General features: G+C 39.1%; 1 protein-coding gene across 1 annotated transcript in view; it reads right to left on the bottom strand.

The window, feature by feature from the left end:
- The window catches only part of TXLNB (taxilin beta), a 51,505-nt gene that overhangs the window by 25,642 nt on the left and 1,386 nt on the right, over positions 1–24,477 (bottom strand). Inside the window, exons 2-5 of the mRNA XM_077776088.1 lie at positions 22,808–23,248; positions 13,731–13,822; positions 7,829–7,999; positions 447–641 (exon numbers count right to left, since the gene is read on the bottom strand). Of these exons, the coding sequence (XP_077632214.1) occupies positions 447–641; positions 7,829–7,999; positions 13,731–13,822; positions 22,808–23,234 (885 nt within the window). The 5' untranslated portion in view covers positions 23,235–23,248. The remainder of the gene's footprint in view (positions 1–446; positions 642–7,828; positions 8,000–13,730; positions 13,823–22,807; positions 23,249–24,477) is intronic.

The following is a 24,477-nucleotide window of genomic DNA, read 5'->3' as shown; positions in this document are numbered from 1 at the left end:
AATTCAGCACTGAATAAATAATACCATTAATGTTATAATTATTATATTATTAATCCTATTATTGGCTTGTCGAGCATATAGAATACAGATCCTTCAATTAGACGACATGATAATTCTTAAGAAGGAGTATGTGAGATATTTCTTGGCTCTATAGAGAATGTTTTTTAAAATCGAGAAATGCTATTTTCCAGGATAACTGTACTTGTGGCCTGCTACTTCCTACTTATTGCCTTTGCTTTGCAATGATTCCAGTTTTGAAGAAATCCCATATGGCTTTCAGCCAGGTATTTTGCAATACGTCCTGTTTTAATTTTGGCTAGTAAAATAAATCCAATCCTGAATATAATCAATTGAGAGGGCTGGCCTTATTAACTAAGTTCTCCACCTTCCCAGCCCAGATAGGGATCTATACATAGTGCTCCTGAGTTGTTTGATGTGGTTCTCACCTCCTCTCTGAGCTCATACTGATCAATGATGCTTTTCAGTTTCTCTGCAAGCTCTGTGTTCTCCTGACACAGCTTCATGTTTCGCTCACTCTGCTGTTCAATCTGGGCCTGGATATCCGTCAGAGTTGTCTGGAAATGACTTGTGATCTCCTTCCTTTTCTCTTCTTCCTCACGTGCCCGTTGAAGGGTTTCTTCCTGTGGATAAAAAAAAATCTTTTGTTACACGGGTTTACAGGCATCTGGGTTTATAGAACTGAGGGTTAGGTCCATAAAAGGAGGTTAGTGTGCAGAGTAAGCAGGACATTTTTTTCTCAGTTCTCTGAAGCTAAACTTGCTCAGCCCCAAAATAAATGTATGAGCAAAGGATTCAGTTGTAAATACACAGTCACTCAGAGCAGGTGCAATAAGGGCCTTGAATTTGATAGTTGGTGATGAATAGGCTTATTTTAAAAATGACGGGTCTCCTGCTGAGTGCATAAAACTGTAGCAATTCCTAATAAACATGTAGTAACACGGTTTTGATCTCTTGTCTGTGGCCTGGAAAAAAGGCCATTCGGCTTTACTGATTGATGAGACAGATCCTGTATTTCCTTGGTTTGGTACAGAAAGAAGAATAATAGGTCTTATATTCCTCTATAAAAAAATCTATGGCATGTTAACCACATAATTGTATTACCCCAAGTTTTGTAAATATAAGTGACCGCAATACAAACTTTCTTAGTAAGAAAAACTTTCATCAAAAAGCTTGAAAAGGAAATGAAGATAGCTAGAGATCAATTACAGCAATTCAAGAATGTAAAAAGAAATCTTAGAAAATTTGCTGGATGTTTTATTTCTGAAAGAACAATCAGCCCACGTGTCACATAGGGTAATTGAAACGTTCAATGTAAATTTTGAATCGGAAAGCAATATTAAGTTTCAAATCTTCTTTAACTCTCAGCTGAAACATCTAATTTTCCCCTCTTCCGCTTTGTTAACATTCAAGAATTGGAAATTAACTTTCATATCATTTCTGTTCTCTTTTCCCTTAAATCAAAACCCTCCCTTCATTGCTAACTACCAACAATGTGCCCAAATTTCCCCCATATCTATATTGAGAATTGTTTGCTTTGTGATGATTCCTCTCATTCTTTTAGAATCAAAGGGTTTAATCTTGCTCTATCATACCAAAGATAGAGACACTGCTGAAAAGTGATATAGACATTTTAGGATGCCTTTCACTTCTGATTAATTGTTATTATGAAAGCCTGCTTCATGGTTGGCAAGTAAAATTATACTGCATTTAGTTGCCTCCCATGATCAAATTATGTAACCGGAATTTTAAAAAGAAATAATGATTGAAATAGAAGTAATTGTGCAAATCTTTATTATGGTAGTTGAATAATGTGATCAAAATAAAAACTAATGCTAAAAATTATGCTCTGGAAATATATTAATTTATCATTAGGTGTCCTTTTTACTCTATAATATTAACATATTCTCCAACTCTTACAGAATTCCTGACATCTGAATCATAATTAAGTCATGGCACAAACATTGATTGAGTGACAACTTTTTAGGGGTATTATAGGAACCATCTGCCCTTCTTAATCTGAAGAAATTAACTGAGATATTTCCGTGAACTCTGTACACTAGCATTTACTATATATATTTCACTAAGAATGATTATGGCCATCTGCTAAGAGTCACTGAATGTACCTGTGACAATGATTATTTCCTTACTGCTTCAGATGAGCTTAGAGGTCAACAGGTTCCTAGTTGTAGAACTACAGACCATAATCTGAATGCCATTTGCATTTATAACTGTTCCATCCATGAATGAATGAGCAAATGAAAGAGCCATCCCATAATAGTCTGCAAGTCTGAGCTTGTCACTGGCAACTGGCTACAGAAAGAAGATGTGGGTGTTAGGATAGTATTACATGTAGGTCAAACCATCATAGCACCTAATTTGGGCTCACAAAACAGCATTTTGCAATTTATAGTAGTTTCTCTTGAGAGAAAAATAAAGCTAGCAAAATTTTATAAAATTTGATTCTATTGATAAAGAATTTGCAATCATTTGGATGGTGTCAGAGGTAAAATTTTCTTTATCAAGCACATTATTCAAAGTGGAAATTAATAATGCCAGTAATATTGAGAGACAAAGTCTGAAATAACTAAGAAGACAGACTTTGCAAGCATCACTGTTCATCTTGGAACTGGTGATGTGCCCTGGCACATAATTAATATGTATTCAGTAAGTGTCTATTCAATGAATCGATTATTAATTTACATACAGACAGGAGTAATTTGGACTAGATGAGTCTTATAGTCCTTTCCAAATTAAAATTCTGTGATATTCTGATAATAAGTCCTACTTATTCATGTACTAAAAGCATGTTCCCTGAAACACTTAGCCATCTCTTATTGGACAGTTCTTTTTCAGTATAGTTTGAAGCTCACATTTATTGCTTCAAATATATGAATATTTTGTTGAAATAAACCCATGTCTCAGAACTTCACTGGTCTTTTTCTAAGTTATCCTAAATTATGAGTTTTTGTGGGGTTTTTTTTTTGACTCACTGAAGAATCAATTTTAATAAAGAATAGTAATAGTTAGGGGTGCCTGGGTGGCCTGTAGTTAAGTGTCTAACTTGAGTTCAGATCATGAGTTTAAGCCCCACAATGGGCTTGTTGCTGTCAGTGCAGAGACTGCTTCAGATCCTCTATCCCCCTCTCTCTCTGCCCCTCCCCTGCTCACCCTCTCTCTCTCAAAAATAAGCATTAAAAAAAAAAAAAAGAATAGTAATAGTTAAATGTTTTTGGTGGGGAAAGGGAGACATGCATTCTTTTTCTATATCTTACCAAGCTCTCAGCACATGGAGTTTAGATGCAAATATACTTAGGCTGTTTCACTAGTATGGCTAAGGAAGCTTGTACTACTTTGACCCTTCTACAGAGAACAGCTAGAAGGTCTGGACAAGATGCAAGAAACAACTACTTAGAAACACTGGAAAACTGGAGACAGAATCAGGCAGATGCTAGAAGGAAGTTGATGCCTGTAAAAAAGAAATGGTATACTGTAAGTTTCTCAATTTTTTTAAAACAGATTTTAGCTTGAATGAAGAGTGAAATGAGCAGCTGCATGAGCTGGGTAAAATTCTCATAGAAAACCTACCTACCACTTTTCTGGTCTGAGGAATGAAGAGTTACAGTCAACTACATCCACTAAAAGATGAGAGGAGATTCCCAAAAAAGAGAAAGAGAGAGACAGTCCTAAATTCTGTGAATAAATGCTACCCAAATTGTTGGCTGACCCTGAACCACACATGTGCAGGGAAGATTCAAAGCAGCCAACTTAAGGAAAAAGAAATGAACTGAGTTTGAGCTGCTGCCCAAGACAGAGTATTTGTAATTTGATTCTAATCAAGTTAATTGCCAGCTTAAAAAGAACAACAACAACAACAACAACAACAATAACATTGTTCAAGGGGTATAGTAAAATCTATATGCTACAGGACACAACAGCTGCAACATCCAGAAAACAGTCTACAATGACTTGATCTATGAAGAACTAAGAAAATGTGACCTATTCTCATAAGAAAAGACAATCAGAGGAAGTCTATTCCATAATGACCCAGATGTGGAGTTAGCAAAAGAGAACTTAAAAACAGGCATTATAGGTATGCTGAATGATTATAAAAGAAAATGTTATCCTAATGAATGAAACAATAGGAAATCTAAGAGAGAAGAAAAATCTGTCAGAAAGAACCAAGTGGAAATTCTGCAGTTAAAAATTACAAACTATGAAATTCACACATCACCAGGCGGACTTAGAGCAGAGTAGAGATAGCAGAGGAAAGAATCAGTGAATGTGAAGATAGACCAATATAAATGATCTAATCTGAAGATAAAAGTAAAAGGATTGGTGAAGAACATGAAGAAAGGCAAGAGACCTGTGGGACAATAGCAAAAGTTCGAATACACCCAAAGTTAGGATCTTAGTAGGAAAGGAGAAAGGATGAGACATAAAAACACTTGAAGAAAAATGGTTGAAACTTTACCCAAATTGGTGAATGATATAAACTACAGATGCAGAGATGCTTGGCAATCCCAAATAGGATAAATATGAAGAAAATTGCAGCTCAGCATATAAAGCAGTCAAAATTCTGAAAACCAACAATCAGTACAAAACCCTTGAAAGTAGCCAGAGATAAATGGCACTATTACATACTGGGGAACAGCAATTCAAATTATTGTTGATTTTCATCAGAAACTATGAGAGGTTTGATTACAGAATACAGAAGCTTTATAGGTTTAAGGTTCTCTCAGCCTTATATAAGGCTGAGAGAAAGAAAGGAAAGAAAAAAAGGAGAAATCCTGCCAATCCAGAATTTTATATCCAGTAACCATAACCTTCAAAAATAAAAATACAATATGGGGCGCCTGGGTGGCTCAGTCGGTTAAGTGTCTGACTTTGGCTCAGGTCATGGTCTCGTCGTTCACAGGTTAGAGCCCTGTATCAGCTCTGTGCTGACAGCTCAGAGCCTGAAGCCTGCTTCATGGATTCTGTCTCCCTCTCTCTCTGCCCCTCCCCTGCTCATACTCTGTCTCTCTCTCAAAAATAAATAAAACATTTAAAAAAACTAAAGAAAAAATAAGAACATGATAAAGACATTTTTGAAAATTAAAAATAAATAAATAAGAGAGTTAATTGCCAGAACACTCCTATGATATGAAATTGTAAAGGAAGGTTTTCAAGCTGAAGGGAATAACAGCAGACAGAAAGTTGAAGCTTCAGAAAGAATAAAAAATGTCAGAAATTGAAAATATATGAGTAAATAAAAGAGAGTTTTTCCCCTTAATTTTTATTTTATTTATTTATTATTATTATTTTTAATGTTTGTTTATTTATTTTGAGAGAGAGAGAGCGGGAGCAAGGAAGGGGCAGAGAGAGAGGAAGAGAGAAGATCCCAAGCAAGCAGCATGCTCAGCACTGAGTCCAACATGGACCTTGATCTCACAGCCATGAGATCATGACGAAAGCTGAAATCAAGAGTTGGACACTGAATGGACTGAGCCACTCAGGCACCCCTTTGCCTTTAATTTTTAAAGAAATGCATATCAACATTTAAAGTAAAAATTATAACATTACCTTCTGGGCTTTTTAAATGTACATGAATGTAATACATAAAATTTTAGTTTGAAGGTGGGGGCAGTTAATGTACCTATTTAGGCCGCAGTGCTTCTACACCTTATATGAAATGATAACAGTGTTAACTCCAGGTAGACCATGGAAAGTTAAGAATGTACAAATAATCACGGAGCAACCACTGAAAATACAAAGCAGTATAATTAAAAATCTAAGACATAACTTAGAATGGAATTTTAAAAATATTCAAATAATTCCAGGGAAAGCAGGAAAAGAACAGAGGACCACAAAACAGAGATGACAAATAGTAAATCAATAATACAATAGTAAAAGTATATCCAACAACATTAACAATTACATTCTATGTTAATGGACTAGTACTCTAAAAGATAGATATTCTAAGAATGAAAGTAAGCAAGGTCCAACTATATACTGTCTATAAGAGGCTCACTTTAAATATAAAGGCCCAGATTTGGAAATAAGCATGGAAAGAGATATCCCATGCAAACAATAAGAGAACTGGAGTGGCTATATCAATGTCAGATAATGTAGACATCAAGATAACGATTATTACCGAAGGATATCTCATAATGATAAAACAGTCAATTTATCAAGGAGACATAACAATCATAAATGTGTATACACATCATATTAATACTTCAAAAAACATGAAGCAAACATTTACATATTTAAAAGGAGAAGTAGACAATTGCACAATTATACTAGGAGATTCCCTCAGCAGTTAATAGAACAACTAGACAGAAATTCAGTAAAGACATCAATGATCCAGAGCTAATTGTTGCTTATACAACATTATACCTTGGACAACTGATTAGGATTGCCAGGTCTCAGTTTATTCACCAATAAAATGGAGGTGTTATCCTTTGTTAAGGTTATTGTGAAGATTAGATAAAATGACATATGTAAGGCACTTAGCACAGTCCTGGCATAATAATGATACTTCATTGTCCGCAACTGGAAGCTGCAGTGTGAGGGTGTGTACCCTGTAAGTACAGGGTCCCCATCCATTTCTATCATTCTGTCTGAATGCTTCCCAAAGAGCCCAAGCTACCCCATTCCATTCTTTAAATATCTTTGTTGATAAATCTTTCTTTCTGCTATATCTGATTTAATTTTTACCTCTGTACAATGCAACACTGCAGAAAGCCAGGAGATTTATGTAAACACAGAGTGCTATTTACTTGAATACATATCTTGAGTTGAGAATAATGCCTCCATCCCCAGGCCGCCATTTAACCTGCATTTCCGATCGTCCCTAGTGCAATGATTGAAGAGATGCCAGGAGCCCTTCTCCTACAACTTGTGATTTGAGAGTTATAGTTCATCACACCAGTCTTCCATTTTCCAGATATCAAAAAGCAATCTGGAATATGGAGACCCATTATTCTCTTCTGGTTTCCTTCCCAACTCTGTTGCGCACACTCACCAGTGATCTTAATCTCTCTGCTTCTAAAACTATCTCCTTTTAAACACACGTGATAATAACTATCCCACAGGAATATTGGTGTCTAATTAATTATTGTTTGTCAAAAGCCTTAAGATCTTCAGCTGGAATGGGGATTGTGGATGCATGCGGTATTATCTTGTAGAGTCCTGCATCTTGCTTCATTGAATGGAACTCGTGTCTGTGTGTAATCAAATTAGGCACACTGCTAGAGGCTTATGCTGTAATTAATGAAACCCATGCAGCCTGAATGAAGTGATCAGTCTATTATTTTTAGATTGAATAATTAAGTCTGAAGAGCTTCAGTGTTTTTCCAAGTAGCTTCTTTTTTCAGCTCACTATTGACATTCTGGCTCTCAATCTTGCTTTATCTAGTCAGTTAGTTTTGTGTCCATTTTTCTTATGTCATGCAGATTTTGTTTTAGTACAAAAACTCAGGTTTTTACAAATTTGTATTTTAAAGGGTAGAACTAAGTTCTGCTTTAAAAAAAATAATACAGACTCAAGGTAAGAAAAAGGTAAGAGAGGGATGACACATTTTCCTGAGAGCCTGTTTTGTGTCAGGTCCTATGTCACACCTTTCAGTATACGACCTCACTTAATTTTTCCCCCTCCACCCAGTGAAGTTGGTATGACCCCCATTTTAGGGCCAAGGAAACAGGCTTGGGGAGGTAAAATAATTTATTGAAAGCCAGAAACTTGCGCTCTTTCCATGGGTAGCAGAAGCCTGTGTCCGTGCAACATGCGAGCAAGTGTGCTATTCAGAGAGGTGGGAATACACACCTTCAGTGTCTTGTTGTGTCTCTGCAACTCGCGGCACAGACTCTCCAGTTTGCTTCGAGCGAGGATGGCTCTGCTGTGTTCGCCTTGCAACTGGTCCTTTTCCTTTTGCATTTGTACCTGTTTCTTTTGTAGGAGCTTTAACTTCTTTTGCTCGGTGCGATGTTCATCCAGCTAGACGTGAGGGGCACAAACGTGAAAAAAAAAACGGCACAGATCACTTTTGAGTTGATAGAAAAAAAGCCAAAGAAGAAATACCTAAAGATCCCTCTGCGGTTGTTGGGAACATTTTCTGCTGTCATCAGTGTCTCTCTGCAGTCAAATAAACGTCACAAACGGGACTTTGCAATACTTGTAGATATTGGTTTTAGACCATATCAGTGATAGGTTTTTCCTTATCATTATGGCTATAATGATCTCTTCTTACTCTGATTTTCTTTTTGGCAGTCTAGAAATAGTGTTCTTTCTCTTGAGACTATCCAGTGATTCGAATCAATATAAAAAAAACATATCTTGGAATCTATAAGCTGCCACAATCCATGAGAATGCCTTGTGTTGAGGCAATGGTCAGTGGTGTGTTCTCAGAATTCTTTCTCAAAACAAGCTTATAGCAACTACATTTTTCAAAAGGGTAAAACAGCCCCCTGGTAAATGGAAGGTGAAGTCTGGGGGTTGTGAAAGAGGGAGAGAAGAGAAAGTACCTCTCGACTACCTACCATTGGCGATTTTCCACCAGCGTCAGAAGTAGCCACTACACAGTTGAACATCATGAATGGCAAGTACCTGTGACGTGCCCTGCCCGCCAACCACCCCCACCCTCCTCGCTTATGGCCAATAAATCATGTCACTGGCTTTTGCCAACCACAGCTGGGGTCTCTTCTCACCCTTTTCCAACAGCTACCACAAAATATTAGAGATGACCTGGAGAGTGATACCCATGATCCACTGGACTTTCCATCTTGGGATGCTGAAGTTCTGGGATAGGGTTGCAAGATAAAATGTAGGACACCCAATTCAATTTGAATTTCAAATAAATACGAAATTACATTTTAGTATGAGTGTATCTAAAGTATTGCATGGGCACTTTTACTTAACTGGGTGTTCTGTATTCTTGTTTGCCAAACTTGGCAACGTTTTAATGGAATTCTGGTTTTGTGGGGGGAGTTTGGGAATCAACCAATGGAAGCCACCAGAGCCTAGCATACTCCAGGCATGCTGATCTCAGAATGAAAGTCAGTGAGACAGTATGCAAAAGGCAGCCCTTTGTCCAGAGCCCTTCCTCTGCTGGGCTCAGTTCCCTGCATGTCCGAAAGATGCTTAATCCAAATAGGTGCTTGTCTTGGTTAGGGCCTTGTGGGTTCAAAAGGAAAAAAAGCCCTGGGGAGCCCATTGAGGCTTTGGATCCCAGGTATTCCTCGAGGCTTGAAGAGCCTGATGCAAGGGATTATGCACATGACATGAGCCCTCGAGTGTACCTCAGTTTCCCTGTCTTGAAAAAGCATTTGTTCTTTCTGAACTAGCTGAACAGGACTGTTGTACTTTTTTCCAGTTCACACCTTATTTCACTGCCTTCCTCCCTCCCTCCTGCCACACTAAAATGACCATTGCCAGATCAAGCTGGTCATATTCACACATGATATTCTAGCTTCACATTTATGGGCAATTTTTATTTGTTAGGGAGAATCAGCATGGGGAAAAACTAGACCTGTATTACTATCAACATTGATTGAAATTGATATCCTTCTTGAGGTTCAATTGGAAAATCATTGATATTTTATTACATGCTTCTCATGCTAACCCCCTGTTAGGAAGATAGATGAGGTCTTTTCATTTTGCACCATGGTTATATATTTGGGCTTATATTTGCATTTTAAATGACCTATGATCTCTTTCTGAAATTTATATAGTTATTATTGTTATTGCCATTAGGATTTAGTTTTTATCTTTTGAAGATTAAATCTTATGCCAGGGTTTCTCATCCTTAGCACTTAGACATACCGGGCCACATAATTTCTTGTTGTGGGGCCATCTCAGACTTCACAGGCTGTCTAGCGGCACCCTTGCCCTGACCTACTGGAAGTGAGTAGCACCCCCCAATTGTGTCATCCAGAATATCTCCAGAAAGATATTGGCCCATGGTGAGCGAAACCGCCCTTGATGGGGGAACACAGCCCCATATGTATTTATCTGAGCATCAGGAGGAAGATACCCTCCATGTGTTTCATAAGTTGGAAGAGACGACTTTTGCTTGCTTATCAACCATGTCATGTACCTCAAGGTCATACACATTTGACATTTAGCTGGGTCTATCTTGCTTTGCTCTAAATAAAAACACTTAAATTTCTGACAGTTTTTAAGAGTATGGCTAATTTTATTCAAGTACTTCAGACTTATGAATACATATATGGTTTCTTAATGAATTAAAGCAAACATATTACATCTGAGTCAACCTCAATCAAATACTTACTGGCTTAGTGATTTAGTAATGCACTTAGACACAGCTGTTCTGTACAATTGTAACAGGCCAAATGGATTTTTATCTGCTATTTTTCTTAACTTCTTTTTTATGATTAAGTATTACTTAAAAAGTAAAATAAACATCAATTACCAAATCAGAATAGTGTTAGTGATTTGTTGTAGCTACGTTAAAACTTAGAAAAAATACTTCTCCTAGGTCACTTCGTAATTTAGTCATGAGGTATCTTTTTTAATAAGTTTATCCTTATTTATTAATGAAAACAATAGTAGACAATACTGCAGGATTCAGAATCCTGTAGATTCTGTAGAGAGGCAGTTTGATTCACAGCTTTGAACTTGATGATTTATTCTATGTTAACACTTACACGTCAGGCACCTTCTATATTTAATACCCAAATCAGTAAGCAATGAAATAGGTTTTAGTCTCCAGGTGAAAGATTGAAAGTATTCATAATTTTAGGGCACCTGGGTGGCTCAGTCAGTTAAGCATCTGACTGGCTCAGGTCATGATCTCACGGGCATGGGTTCGAGCCCCGTGTCGGGCTCTGTGCTGACAGCTCAGAGCCTGGAGCCTGCTTCAGATTCTTTGTCTCCCTCTCTCTCTGACCTTTCCCTGCTCATGCTGTCTCTCTCTCAGAAATAAATAAAACATTTTTTAAAAATTAAAAAAAAAGAAATTATTCATAATTTTTCCTTGCTAAAAAGGAAATGTAATGGGTTTGGGGTCAATTTTCTCCTATTCATTTTTTTCTAGAATGATCTTTTGGGTTTTAAAGTCCTATAAGAGGACATGATATAAATGCCCCAGTATAGTAAGTAAGGCTTGAATTGAGTACGATCTCTGGAGACAGAAACTTCGTGAGGTGACTCTTGACTAGGAGGGTGAGTAGGTAAAGGGAGATCCCATGGGGAACAGCCCTGGCTCAGGAAGAAAAATCCTGGACCGACGGGGGAAGTGGTGTGCTGTGTGGGCTGCAGCACTGCCCGTGGCTTCCTGTGCGAGGCTAGGAGGCCGCTCAATCCAGCCAAGTCGGGAGCACGAGCACGCACTAGGAACTAAACGTGAATGGCCTTGGTAGGAGGAGGTAATTGAAGGGGTAAGGGGAGGAAAACGGTGTGGAAAATTTTGAAGAAAGCAAGGACGGACAGGTCAGAATAGGGCCTTTTGGGAAAAATAGTTTTGAAACCTTACTTATTTTATGGCATTGAATTTGTGCATAGAGGGTTAATAGCTAATGTTAAACAAGTTGCAATAGAAACAAGTCGATACACTGATACTGGCCTTATAAATTTCTACCATTCTCTTGGAAAGTAATATGAGCATTAAAAAAAAACACCAACAACCAACAAAAGACATTCATACTATTTGATTTAGTAATCCCGATTCTGGAACTTTTCCCAAAGATCATAAAATGAAGGAGAAGGAAGAGATGTAATGCGTGATGGTGTTCACTGCAGCAAAATTTGATAAAGCAAACAGTGGAGGGAATCTAATGTCGTCAAATTAGAGAACCAGTAGATAATGGCCTCTTAATGGAAAATAGCGTGTTACAAAATATAATTGTAAAGACTCTGAACTACATGTCTGTCCTAGGTAGACAAAAAGAAAAAAAAACAAACAAACCCAATCAGATACCAAATTTTAGGTACCTTATGATAATAATTACTATAAAAAATATCTCTGCCTATGCAGCAAAACTGGGAAGGAAGATGGATAAATCAAAGTTTGTATTTTAGATTATGGGATTAGAGATATTTCTGCTTGTGTATTCAGCATTTCTTATATCATCACCATGTGGGATTTGTGTGATTAAAAAACAGTTATAAACTATCGGCGGAGATAAACAACCAGCCCGTCCCTCAGGGCCCCAGAATTCCTCTGGATCTACCGCAGGCCGGGCCAGCACAGAGTGTGCGTCAAGGTGAAAGCAAGACAGGAAAGGACCGGAGTCACAGGACGAAAGTTCGAGTGAAAAACAAAGACAACAAGTCACTGGTTAAATTCCACTCCATCAATAGGGATAAGATGAAGGGTTTGGAGGCCCCCTTTTTAGAACAAAAATGCACACACACACACACACACACACACACACACACACACAACAAAATTGAGAAGAGAATTAAGTCCAGGGCCTCAGAGGGGCCCACATGCCAGGAAGAGGCTCTGAGTCCAGCTACGTTAGCAGAAAGGCGCACCTGCCTTCAACCTGCCGCCTGGAGGAACTGTTTTGCTGTGTGTGGACTTAGTTTCATTCTCCTGTCACGGCTTGTCCAAAGCAATACGTGAAAACTTTTTTTTTTTTATAAGGAGAGCAAGCAGAAATGAAGGAGAAGCGCGTTGGCGAGTGTCCACGTGAGACGATGGCACATCCCAGCTGCGGGTCGCATGCGGGTGTACATATGCCTGGGGAGTGGAGCTCCCCTGAACCGCATTTTCCCCAGCTGACCCCGTTGTAGGAGTCCGGGCTGGGAGGCCCTGCACTTCACGGATGGCCTGATGTCTGTGAGTGGCTTCCCTGCCTCCCAGGGGCCCTCACTTATTCAGAGGGAGCCTGCATGGGGAGGACACTCTGCCACGGTGGGGGTGGGGCCGAGAGAAGAATGTAGATAAAAGAGGATGAATGAATGAATGAATGAATGAATGAGTGAGTGCACAAATAGTTTTCATGACCAAATGAGAATGTGTCACAAACTGAGGGTAACTCATCCCTCTGCCTTCCTGAGGGGTCCTCTCAAAACAACTAGGAAAAGGAACTGAACAAAAGTTTGCCCTTATGTGGAGTATATTTCTGTTATATCACAAAACCAAAAGAACTTCAAAGTATCCACAATCTTTAATTATCTATAATTCTGTCTTCTGCCCCTCAAATTATACATATAATTGAAGGCACAGTAGACTCCAACTCTTACCTCTTTCTTTTTCTTTCTTCTTTTCTTTCTTCCTCCCTCCCTCCCTCCCTCTCTCTCTCTCTCTCTCTTTTTCTCTCTTTCTTTCTTTCTTCCTTTCTTCCTTTCTTTCATGTGTCTTTATTTTTGGGACAAAGAGATAGAGCATGAGTGGGGGGGCGGGAAGGAGCAGAGAAAGAGGGAGACACAGAATCTGGAGCAGGCTCCAGGCTCTGAGCTGTCAGCACAGAGCCCGACGCGGGGCTCGAACCCATGAGCCATGAGATCATGATCTGAGCTGACGTCAGACACTTAACCAACTGAGCCACCCAGGCACCCCTATCCTCTTTCTTTATTTTGCTGTTTTCCCTGTTTTTCTGTTTCTTTTTCCTTTAAAAAAATTCTGCTTTTCCGGATTCTCACTCTGACGTATGTGAGGTATGGTCTACAATGAGGTACCTGAAAAACGAACGACCTCCTTTTCTCAGCTCTAACCAGAACCTGAATTGTTCCAACAAAAAGAGCTAATCAGCGATCTTACCAATTCAGCATACTTCTTGAATAAAAATTCAAATTTTTCTTCGGGTGTTGGCAGCTTGTTCAGATTCTGCATCAACAGGTTGGCTTCTTTGCCTTGAAAGAAAACAAAAAGCCATAAAGACGTTTACAAAGTAAGGGTTTTAAATATTTTGAAAATACTCAAAAGGATAAAAAACACAGATTTTATATAAGAACAAATCACCCGTTTTCCCACACTGATTAATTTTAAAAAAGAAGCCAAACCACCGATCCAAGCTTCTGACTACCACCAGACTGCCGACATTGAGACGGCAGTTTAAGAATTCCAGCCCAAAGCACAGAAATTTGACAGTTCCGTCTGCCATTTCTTGTTTGTTTTGTTCTTGTTCTTTCAGTCCCTCTTTGCCCTCTTTTTGGGGGGAAGCAATACTCTTGTTTCCGTGCAGGAACGCTTTCCATGAGGTTTGAGAGGGAATGTTCTCATCATATTTCCTATGTAGCAGAGAATAAGAATGAGATCAGCCTAGAAGGAAAAGCGACCCAAGACACAGCAGAGGACCTTCTCCACAGGCCTCTTTGTGTCTCTGTGATAATGCGATCAGACTTCCTGGGCCTTGCTTTCTCCCACCCAGGCCTTCATCTCTGTTGGCAGTCTCCTTTTCTGGTCCCAGTGGGAGTTCACGCTACATTTTAAGACTCATCTGTGCATGATTGCTTGCTGGCGAATCTCAGATTCTCCTCTCTCCTCATTGTTCTTCCTTTGGTCTTCTTCGGCTCAACCTCCCACTTGCCTTTCTGCGGACCCGGAAATATGGCTTTCAAGTCGCCATTGGGCTGAGTGTTGGTGGGAACGAGTAGGACCCCGAGGCCTGCATGTACCACCCACTATATCTTTTCAAACAGTCTGGTCAAGGTGGAACACTGACGACTCTTGTTAGTTACAATAGGAAGGTCAAGCCGTACAGTAGAGGTCATGTTTCCTGATGTAAATCTATGTAAGGATATTAACAGCTTTGACAACCTTTCCCCAAGAACAGGCATTTCCCTTTCACTAAAATATCTGCTTTTATCCTGAGGAGGCAGATGAATCATGGGATTAGGCTTGCCAGATGAAAATGCAGGACGTGGGACATGATTGTACTAAAGAATTTTGCATTGTTTACCGAAATTCAAATTTTCCTTGGCATCCTGTATTTTTATTTGCTAAATCTGGTAACTCTGATGGCATCAAAGAATTTTAGGTCTAGAAGGACTTTAAAGAGCATCCAGGCAACTGATTAAATTTTACAGATTGAAAATCTAAGGCCCAGAGAAGCCCAAAGTTACATAATGAGTACTGGCAGAGCCAAGGCTTGAATCCAAGGTTTGTCTACTTGCTCTAAATCACTCCATTCCCATGTGGAATTTTGATGCCAGGAAACCCAGAGAAATAAAAAGAAACTTTTTCTTCAAAAACATGACCTCATTCCTAACAGCTGGTTTTGTCCATCTTTGCCTAGTGAGTCAGTTCAGATTAGAGATGTGGCCTAAGACAGCGGAGAAGGTGGGTGTGAGAGGGGCCCCGCCACCTCTCCCATTATGGCCGGTGGCATCGTGTGCTGCGTTTACACAGGTCATCACTGCTGCCCTGCCCCCACTGCTCCTGTGCTTTGCATTATTTCTTTAGTAGTAGGAATGGACAAGCATTGGTCAGGACATCCCTCTACCTTTGCCTTCAGTCTGTGGAAGGGGCCCACAGGAAGCCTCTGTCGCCTACTAAGAGAAAGAGGTTGCTGAGGATCAGATGTGGCCCAGGATGCAGCGCATGTCTGTTCTGTGGCAAGTGTGAGTAAATGTTGGTAACAATGGAACAAAGCCAAGCCAAGCTGTGCACACTAGTGCTGTGCGAATTCAATGAACACTGCCCTGAAGACAACTTTGTGCTGGACCAGAGGACAGACGGGTCTTCCTCTCCCCTGGAACATTTACTGTACGCCTAGGATTACCTCTCAGTATGAGTACCGACACGTAAAACCATTACGTGTCTCCCTGGGGGGAGATGGAAACATTTGAGTGAGTCCAATGGGCCTCTTTTTGTCTTCACATTAAGTATCTTCTTTCCTTTTAATTTTCTTTAACTGTGAGAAGAGGTTTTTTTGTTTGGGTTTGGTTCAGTCACATTGAGGTTTCTTCTGTTCTAATATTCTGTTATTTTGTTAGAAGATTAACACTCATGGGGTGCCTGGATGGCTCAGTGGGTTAAACGCCTGACTTTGGTCGGCTCAGGGCATGATCTCATCATTCATGAGTTGGAGCCCAGTATGGGGCTCTCTTCTGTCTCAGCACAGAGCTTACTTCAGAGCCTCTGTTTTCATTTTTCTCTCTCTCTGTCCCTCCCCTATGCACACTCTCTCTCAAAAGTAAACACTTAGAAGGTTAACATTCACAAGCACCAGTCTGTCCTTCAAAAATGATTTCTTCCTTTAACGACAACAACAACAAAAAAATCCAGGAAATTGAAGACAGGCAGAATTAATAAACTTGTGACATCAGAGAGTTTAGTTGCTAAACTTCCATTGGTTTTACTGGACTAGAATGCTGTGTGGGATTACCGTGGAGAAAAGGAATAGACAAAAAGATTGTTCATCTTCTGATAAAGGCTATAATTACAATTCCACAGAAATGGGGTCATTTGGTGATAGTGTCAGACACAAGAGACAAACCGACTTTTTTTCAGGGACATTTTACTGGGAGAGAATGACTGCCTTTTCTCCAGTGTGTCATTCCAGAGCACTGTGATTGTGAGATTACTCGTAAAGAAAGCAAGAGACAGATGTGAAGTCCCCATTTGAGCTAGGGAAGGCATGTGAAGGGCATATGGCCACCCATTTACAAAATGCGCATTTCGTAGTCAGTCTATAGGAAGGTAGGACCACCTGAGCAACAAGAACAGACGTTCACACATGGCTGAGCCCGGTGGCACGGTTGTAGACTGAGGGAGTATTGTAATATAAAGGCATGATTCCTACATCAAAGAAATTAAGACACATAAACTAAGATAATGAAGTCAGCTATATAAATATGGCCTGGGATTTTTCTTAAACTTTTAGCATAGTGATAACTATTTATACTAAACTTACACAGATTTTTTTTTAAGGTTTATTTATTTATTTCCAGAGAGACAGAGACAGTGTGAGTGGAGGAGGGGTAGAGAGAGAGGGAGAGAGAGAATCCCAAGCAGGCTCTGTGCTGCCAGCACAGAGCTCGATAGGGGGCCTGAACTCGAACTGTGAGATCATGATGTGAGCTGAAAGCCAGAAGCAGACGCTTAACTGACTGAGCCACTCAGGCGCCCCCTAATTTTATGCAGATTTGATGAGTGTCTAAAACCTTGCTTTTTCTCTTCCAAAATTATCTTTTAAAATTTGGGGCTAAAATTTCATCTTGGGTACACACATGTGCCTTTCTCCCCCCTTCCTGACTTCCATGTGTAGTGGCAGAAGCTTATAGCTGGAAAAGATCAGGAATATTCTGTTGCAGTGTTAGACTCAGATTCATATTTCTTTTTTTTTTTAATGTTTATTTATTCTTGAGAGACAGACAGACAGAGGGCCAGTAGGGGAGGGACAGAGGGAGAGGGAGACACAGAATCCAAAGCAGTCTCCCAGCTCTGAGCTGTCAGCACAGAGCCCGACGAAGGGCTCAAACTCATGGACTAGGAGATCATGACTTGAGCCAATGTTGGACATTTAACTGAGGTGCCCCCTCCCTCAATTCATATTTCAATGTTAATTTTGTCTTCTAACACAATTTAAAAATATGTATTTTATGCTACAAATAATTCCTGAGGATCTATGGATATCTTGTAAGAAAAGTAGATTTGCATGTGTAGATAAAAAGGATAGTGTGGTTAAATTCACACTGAACTAAGGATAAGGTCCAGAACTTGAGCTCTAGAACTCACCCTGCCATTGACCAGTTGAGTAAGCTTTTTTTTTTCTTTAAAGAATCTTAAACTCTCTGGGACTAAATTCCCCTGTCTGTAAAATTAGTAAGTTGACTAAATGGGTTCTGAGTTCAGCATTTAGAATTTGTTGATTCCATGACTGGAATAATTTTAATAGATAACAAAAATAACAATGTTTGAATTGTTTTTTGTCCTTCCAAAATATTTTGGTCTACTTTTAAGATTTATCAAGATTCTCTTATCCTTCATTGTCTCCTCTCATAGTCTGGTTTTGTTTGTTGTGTTGGTTTTAATAACCTACCAGTTTTGAAAATACCACCTGTCCTGTATTTTCTGGTTACATTGTTTTCATTTGGCCAACATTTGATATCTCTTGTGTTTTAGTCATCTCTTGTGTTTAGTCTCTAGTGTTGTATGCATTTGGAACTTTGGCCTCTCTCTCAGTTGGGGAGTGGAACTGGACTTCTTCTTTCTTTTCTTTTTTTTTAAGTTTATTTATTTTAAGAGTGAGGGACAGAGTAAGCAGGCATGAGTTGGGGGCAGGGGGCAGAGAGAGGAAGAGAGAGAGAATCCCAAGCTGACAGTGCAGAGCTCAGTGCAGGGGCTTCCACTAACCATGAGATCATGACCTGAGCCTAAGTCAAGAGTCAGAGGTTTAACTGACTGAGCTACCAGGAGCCCGTGGACCTGGACTTCTTATTAGATCAGTTGAAGATATGTTTAAACTATTGGCAATTTCTTGGCTATAACTATAAAGAAAACTTTCTTAAAAGGAAAAATCTTTAAGTCTAATAATGAGGAGATTATTCCAGGGAAAACAAAATAAAACAAAACCTTATAATGAAAAAGAAATATACCAGAAAGAGCAGGAAGAAATAAGTACATCTATTCCTAATTCTGATCAGGAATTCCTCCAGTCTCCTACCATCTCTTCCAAAAAATATTTAGCATCTGTATCAAGGCAAAAGTTTATTCCCGTTTCACAGTGAAACTAGAAATCAAGCTAAAATGGATGAAACAAATCTTTTGGGAAATTGCCCATTCTAAGGAAGAGTAAGTAAATGGCTTTCTAAAGACATTTCAGAACCCATTGTCTTAGTCGAGGTTCTCAGATGATAGGATTGAAAGTCTACCTGTAACTAAAGCTGCAGTGCATTAACTGAGCTATAGTAAATACTCAACCAGGACACCATTTAGTTTTTATGTGTCTTTAGTCCTGCAATATTAGTGAGTTGAGTTCTGCTCCCTGGCTTTCTTTATGACTAATCTCACAATCACATCAACTAGCTGAGTAACCTCTTTTGCAGACTCTGAAATTCTCTAAGCTTCAATTTCCTTGTCCATAAAATTAGTGGGTTGACCAGATGTATTCTGAGCTCAGTCTGGACCTGTGGATCAGCTTTGTTTTCCTCCTAGGCTTATGCATCAAACCTATGATTTCCTACTCAATCAGTTATCTACCTAAATATCAGAAAGCACATTATATTTTGTCATTGTTTTGTGCTTATCACCATGAGGTGCTTATGCGGACTATGTACTGTTGGCAGAGAAGCAATTAATAAGTCACTTGTGAGGCTGGAGGATGGGGTGGGGGAGGCAAGGGGGATACTTTAGATGCTGACAGGATGGGTCATGGTGCCATCTAATGTTGTATCTGATTTTGTTTCTTTCAGTTCAAATGCCAAGGAGAAAGTGACTCTACTAACTAAAGAGATTTAAAAATGTTTCCCCAACTGCTTTGGTGTATAGTGTGTTGCTTGTGAGATATGCAGTCTCTAAAGGAAAAGCAAGTCCTGGGCACTTGGGTTGTGGTAAGATTTCCCATATATTCAAAATGTTTGTGAAAGAAGGGTCTCTTTGGTCCAGTAAGTCTAGGAAACATTGTAAACTGTGCCCGTCACTATAGGAGATTTTCACTGTTGTATATATTAAAGGTTAGGAAATCCTGGCAGTAAAGAAAGTTTAACTTTGTCTGAAATCTCCAATATCCCAAAGTATGTACTATGAAAAAATTTGGGTTAGAGAGCCAGAACATTTCAGCATCTCAAAAATACCAATAAAGAGAATATTACCTGATAAACATGTGATAATTAAAGATTGATCGTTGATGAAGCACCTAAGCAAAGTCTAAGGATATATTTTCAGGTACTGGATAAATGATATGCTAAAATTCTATAAAAGTCCAAATAGATTCTAACGAAGACCATAGCCCGCACTTCACTTTTTTTTTTTCCTCCAAAAGGGCAAAGGAAGCACTTTCTGAAGCATCAGAATCATTGTTTTCATAATCCGTTTGTATCAAAATTACCCAGGATGCTTTTGTTCCACTTCATTCCTACAAATTCTGAATTGCTGTGCTCAGGAACAGCATTATTTATAAATTCTGTATTTAATTCTAATGCACAGTGAAGTTTAAAAACCACTGATGTAGATGATAGTGCAGTGCCATTTAATTGATAAACAGCTAAGAAGCCTGCTAAAGGTACTTGGAAATGGCCAAAATAATTCTTTAAATGGTAATTACAAGGGACGCTTGAGGGGCTCAGTCGGTTCAGCATCAGACTCTCGTTTTGGGCTCAGGTCATAATCTCGCAGTTCATGAGATGGATTCCCGCAACGGGCTCTGTGCTTTCAGATCCTCTCTTTCAGTCTCTCTCTCTCTCTCTCCCCGCCCTCCCCCGCCCCTTCCCCCCTTTCATTCTCTCTCTCTCTCTCATAATAAATAAATTAAAAAAAATAAATAAGTTGGTGGTTACATATTTCGATTAGCCTAAAAATGTTTTTTTGTAAGTCATAATGTAGCTGAAACACTAGTGGTTAGAAGAGTGTGCTGATGGTGTTCAGGGGAATGGCACGGAAGGGTCAGTGTTACACACATGTGGTTAGAGTGGACACAAGTGGACACGCTGCTTCACAAACATTGGTTTTGATCACATAGTCATTTGAAATCTTGTAACTTGTAGATAGTCAGAATTATAATTGTGGAATTTTTTCTTGAAAATTTTTTTGATGATTTGGTAATTAAGTGGTTCATATGGATTTTGATATAATGGAAGATGGAGAAGAAACCACAATTGGTCACCTTTAACTTTACCCCTATTTTCTTCATATCTTCTCAATATAACACAGACACGTTCCTCCATAGAAGTTGTTTCAGAGTGAGAAAGCAAAAGAACGTTCCTGGTTAGGACCACTCGAAATCATTCACCGCTGTGATGTGACTTTGTATTGACTTACGGGAAGTTAAACAGCGACTAATTCAAAGGGACTTTTCTGAGATGTCTTGGATAGATAAGGAAAAACAGTATTTGAACACAGAGCAACTTTATTCTCTTTCCCAATGATCCAAAATGCTCGAGTGATTCCAATCTTGCACTTTGGAACTGGGGAGATATTTTAAAGGTATTATTTGGGTTATTATTTTATTCTTTATGCCGGGTGAGCCAAGTGTGGCATTTAAATGTGTCTTTTAGCCCCTCTTGAAATCATCACCACCAGTCGATTTTAAGCATCCTAGTGATATCCCACACCAGCATAGACATATTTTGGGTTGGAGTCTGAACCTAGTACTGACTCCAATGTCCACAATGTTTCACTTTGCCGTACAGTCTTCCAGAAATGAATAAGGCATTATAGCTTCTCCTGATAGATTCTCCGCCTTCCTTGGGTGGCAGGTATATAAACAAATGACTGCTTCAGAAAATTTAATCGAGAACTAAGAAAGGTGATGCTAACTCTACCTGGGCATGTGAGGGAATGTACCATATAAGGGGTGGTATTTGTAGTGTCACAGTGAAACTCACCAAGGAAGACAGGCAGAGGGGCTTTCTTTGTACAGCAACATGCTTTCGCTCGTAGCTAAAAAATCAACTCTTTCATTCTTTTTTCATAGCCATTTCTGGTATAAAATCCCTCATGGCCTCCCAACAGTTTGCCTGTGCCTGTCCTTAGCACTTACCCTAATATAACAGTTAGATTACATGCCTGTTTTTCTCTCCATACCTACAGCTCTTTAACCAAAGGGCCATAATGACTTATTTATCTTTGTGTACCTGGCACAGTACCTCATAAAGACTAGACATTAATAAATATTTGCTGAATCAATAAGCTAATGAGAACAGAAATATTTTCTGCAATTTTTGACACTCTATAATTGATAGATTTCTAAAGAGTTTTATGAAATAAAAAATATTTCATATAGTAATAGAACATACTGCTAAGTGATCTAAATGATGAGCACTTTATATACAAGCCATCTTTATATTTCTATTTTGTTTCAATCCAGAGTCCACCAGCTTTGCTTTAAACAATTTCTCTTTCATTGATTTACTCACTCATTCATTCTTGTAACAAATATTTACTGAGCACCTAGCATGTGCCATCCACTATCTTAGATGCTAGGCATCCAATGACATCTGAATACACACACAATCCCTGTTCTTGATCTACAAAAGCTAGTAGGGAAGACATGCATTAGCCACATACTGACAGAAAGTAAATGCACACTCTCAAATGCTGCTAAATGCTAGGAAGGAAAGATACACGGTACAAGAGAAATAGAAAACAAGAAGACCTTGTGTAGGGTTGGGCTAAGAAAATGCCATCTGGATTGTGAGCTAAATACTAAGTTGAGTGCCTGAAGGGTTGAATGGGTAGGGATTTGTAGGTAGAGAAAATAGGATGTATGTGGGCTTTGTAGAGGATGGAGCACATGATATGTTCAAAAAAGGGGAATAGAAGATCAGAATGATTAGCAATTAGCAGCTCTAATAGTGGTGGTGATAGGGGCAGCGAGTTCAGAAAAGAGATTTTGTGGAACAGAGTGATGAGAGATAAAGCTGGAGAGACTGGTTCGGCTTAGACCATTAGGGCCTGAAAGACTATGTTAAGAATTTTGGTCTTTGTCCTAAGAGCAGTGGGAAACCATTGGAGAGACAGGGTAGGTGAGTAACATGTAGAAAAGTTTCCTTTAGCTCTTTTGAGGGGAAGTGGCTAAACACAATTATAGCAAGGGAAGTTTAAGGAGACCCTGAAGGGAGCTATTAGGGTAATCCAAAAATGAGATGTGGCTTTTAGTAGAGGTTGGAGGAAGTGTCCCTTTTTAGGAATACTTCAAAGAAAGGTCATGCATGTGATGGAATATAACTACTTGCCTAATCCTTTTAGGATTTTCTTTTCCGATTTTTGCTCTTTATTGCTGACAGGCTCTTTGGCTGGGGCTGGCTCTCCGGAAGTGATGGTCTCTCTCTCAGTCTCTTCAGTGGCCTCGTCACAGTCCCCGTCCTCATTGTCGGCTGGTTCTGTGCTCTCAGGCTGCTCCTTTGCTTTGGTGGGACCCTCTTTCTCAGTAGCAGACCCATAGGTGTTGATGATGTCTTCCAGTTGTCGATTCAGCTCCTCAGAGATATCATGGGCTCCCTGTTCAGACTGCACACCCGCCTTCCCCTCTGGTTCTGGGAGTAGGGCTGAGGAATCCTTATCATCTTGCTTCTCCAGCCCATTTTGACTGGGTAATGAACTGTCCCCTGGAGGTTTTGATTGGGGTTCCCCCGAGAGCTGTACAGAGTGATTCATCTCCATACTGGAAGTAGTATCTAGTGGTAAGTAAGCATAGTTAGGTTTTATGTACAGTTACACATAAAATGGAAGGATATTCCCCAAAGGGCACCTAATGATTACAGTTTCTAACATAGAATGAATGTATTTTTACAAACCATTGATATTTCAGTTAGGTAAGGGAGAAACAGTGAGGAGCCATTTTTCCAAAGTGGGTCATACTACTAGCATATTTTTGGTTTTGGTCTTTAAATTCTAGTAGAAATTCCTAGCGTTGACATTAATGGAGTAATTCAAGATACTGTTTTTCAGGTTACATTTGTCATATTGCCTTGGTCAATCTGTGTTACCCCTCTCTTACATTATTCTATGTAGACTCATAATCATTGGAAGTACATGCATGTCTATATTTAAAATGTTTAAAGTGGTATTGTTTTCAAAGTTAAAACATTTCGGGGCGCCTGGATGGCTCAGTCGGTTTTACGTCCCGCTTTGGCTCAGGTCATGATCTCATAGTTCGTGGGTTCGAGCCCCACGTTGGGCCCTGTGCTGCCAGCCAGCTCAGAGCCTGGAGCCTGTTTTGGATTCTGTGTCTCCCTCTCTCTCTGACCCTCCTCTCCTCATACTGTCTCTCTCTCTCAGAAATAAATAAAAAACATAAAAATAAATAAAAATTAAAAAATAAACTTCTAGATTAATTAAAAAAAACAAAGTTAAAACATTTAATACAAGAGTCACTGAAATTATTAAAATCATTAATAACAGTTGTCATCTGAAACCTATTTTCATCCATAAGTGAAGAGTTGATAAATAGGAGTACATGGATGTAAATGAATTATTATATTGCGTATAGGAAATACTTTCTGGCTTTTCTGGTAGTTTCCCTTTCCCAGATGAACAACACATAATTATCCATCAGAAAAACACTTTTTTTGAGGTTCCAACTAGCTTCATTTTTGGAATAAAATAGAGCATGAAGGAGGATGTAAATTAACCAACAGACCGATATGGAGCCATGGTGATGGTCATGATGACAATTTCCTGCATTTCTAGAATACTTTTTTTCCAATGTAAAAACTGACTTTCTTTTAGGAAAAAAAAAAGATTACAAGTCTTTTCTTTCAGTCAAGAAGCTCTAGGATAACTTTTTTTAAAGTTAAGTTAAGTAATTTTTAAGAAATAGCAACATTCCCAATGTTATTGAGAAATAATCCACATATAATAGGGACTTTTTGGAAACGGGCAAAAGTACAAGCTGAGTCGAGAG

Source organism: Crocuta crocuta, unplaced genomic scaffold (genome assembly GCF_008692635.1).
Source record: "Crocuta crocuta isolate KB4526 unplaced genomic scaffold, BGI_CrCroc_1.0 scaffold25, whole genome shotgun sequence".
In the NCBI taxonomy this organism is placed as follows: domain Eukaryota; kingdom Metazoa; phylum Chordata; class Mammalia; order Carnivora; family Hyaenidae; genus Crocuta; species Crocuta crocuta.
This window is presented reverse-complemented; position numbering and strand designations above follow the sequence as displayed.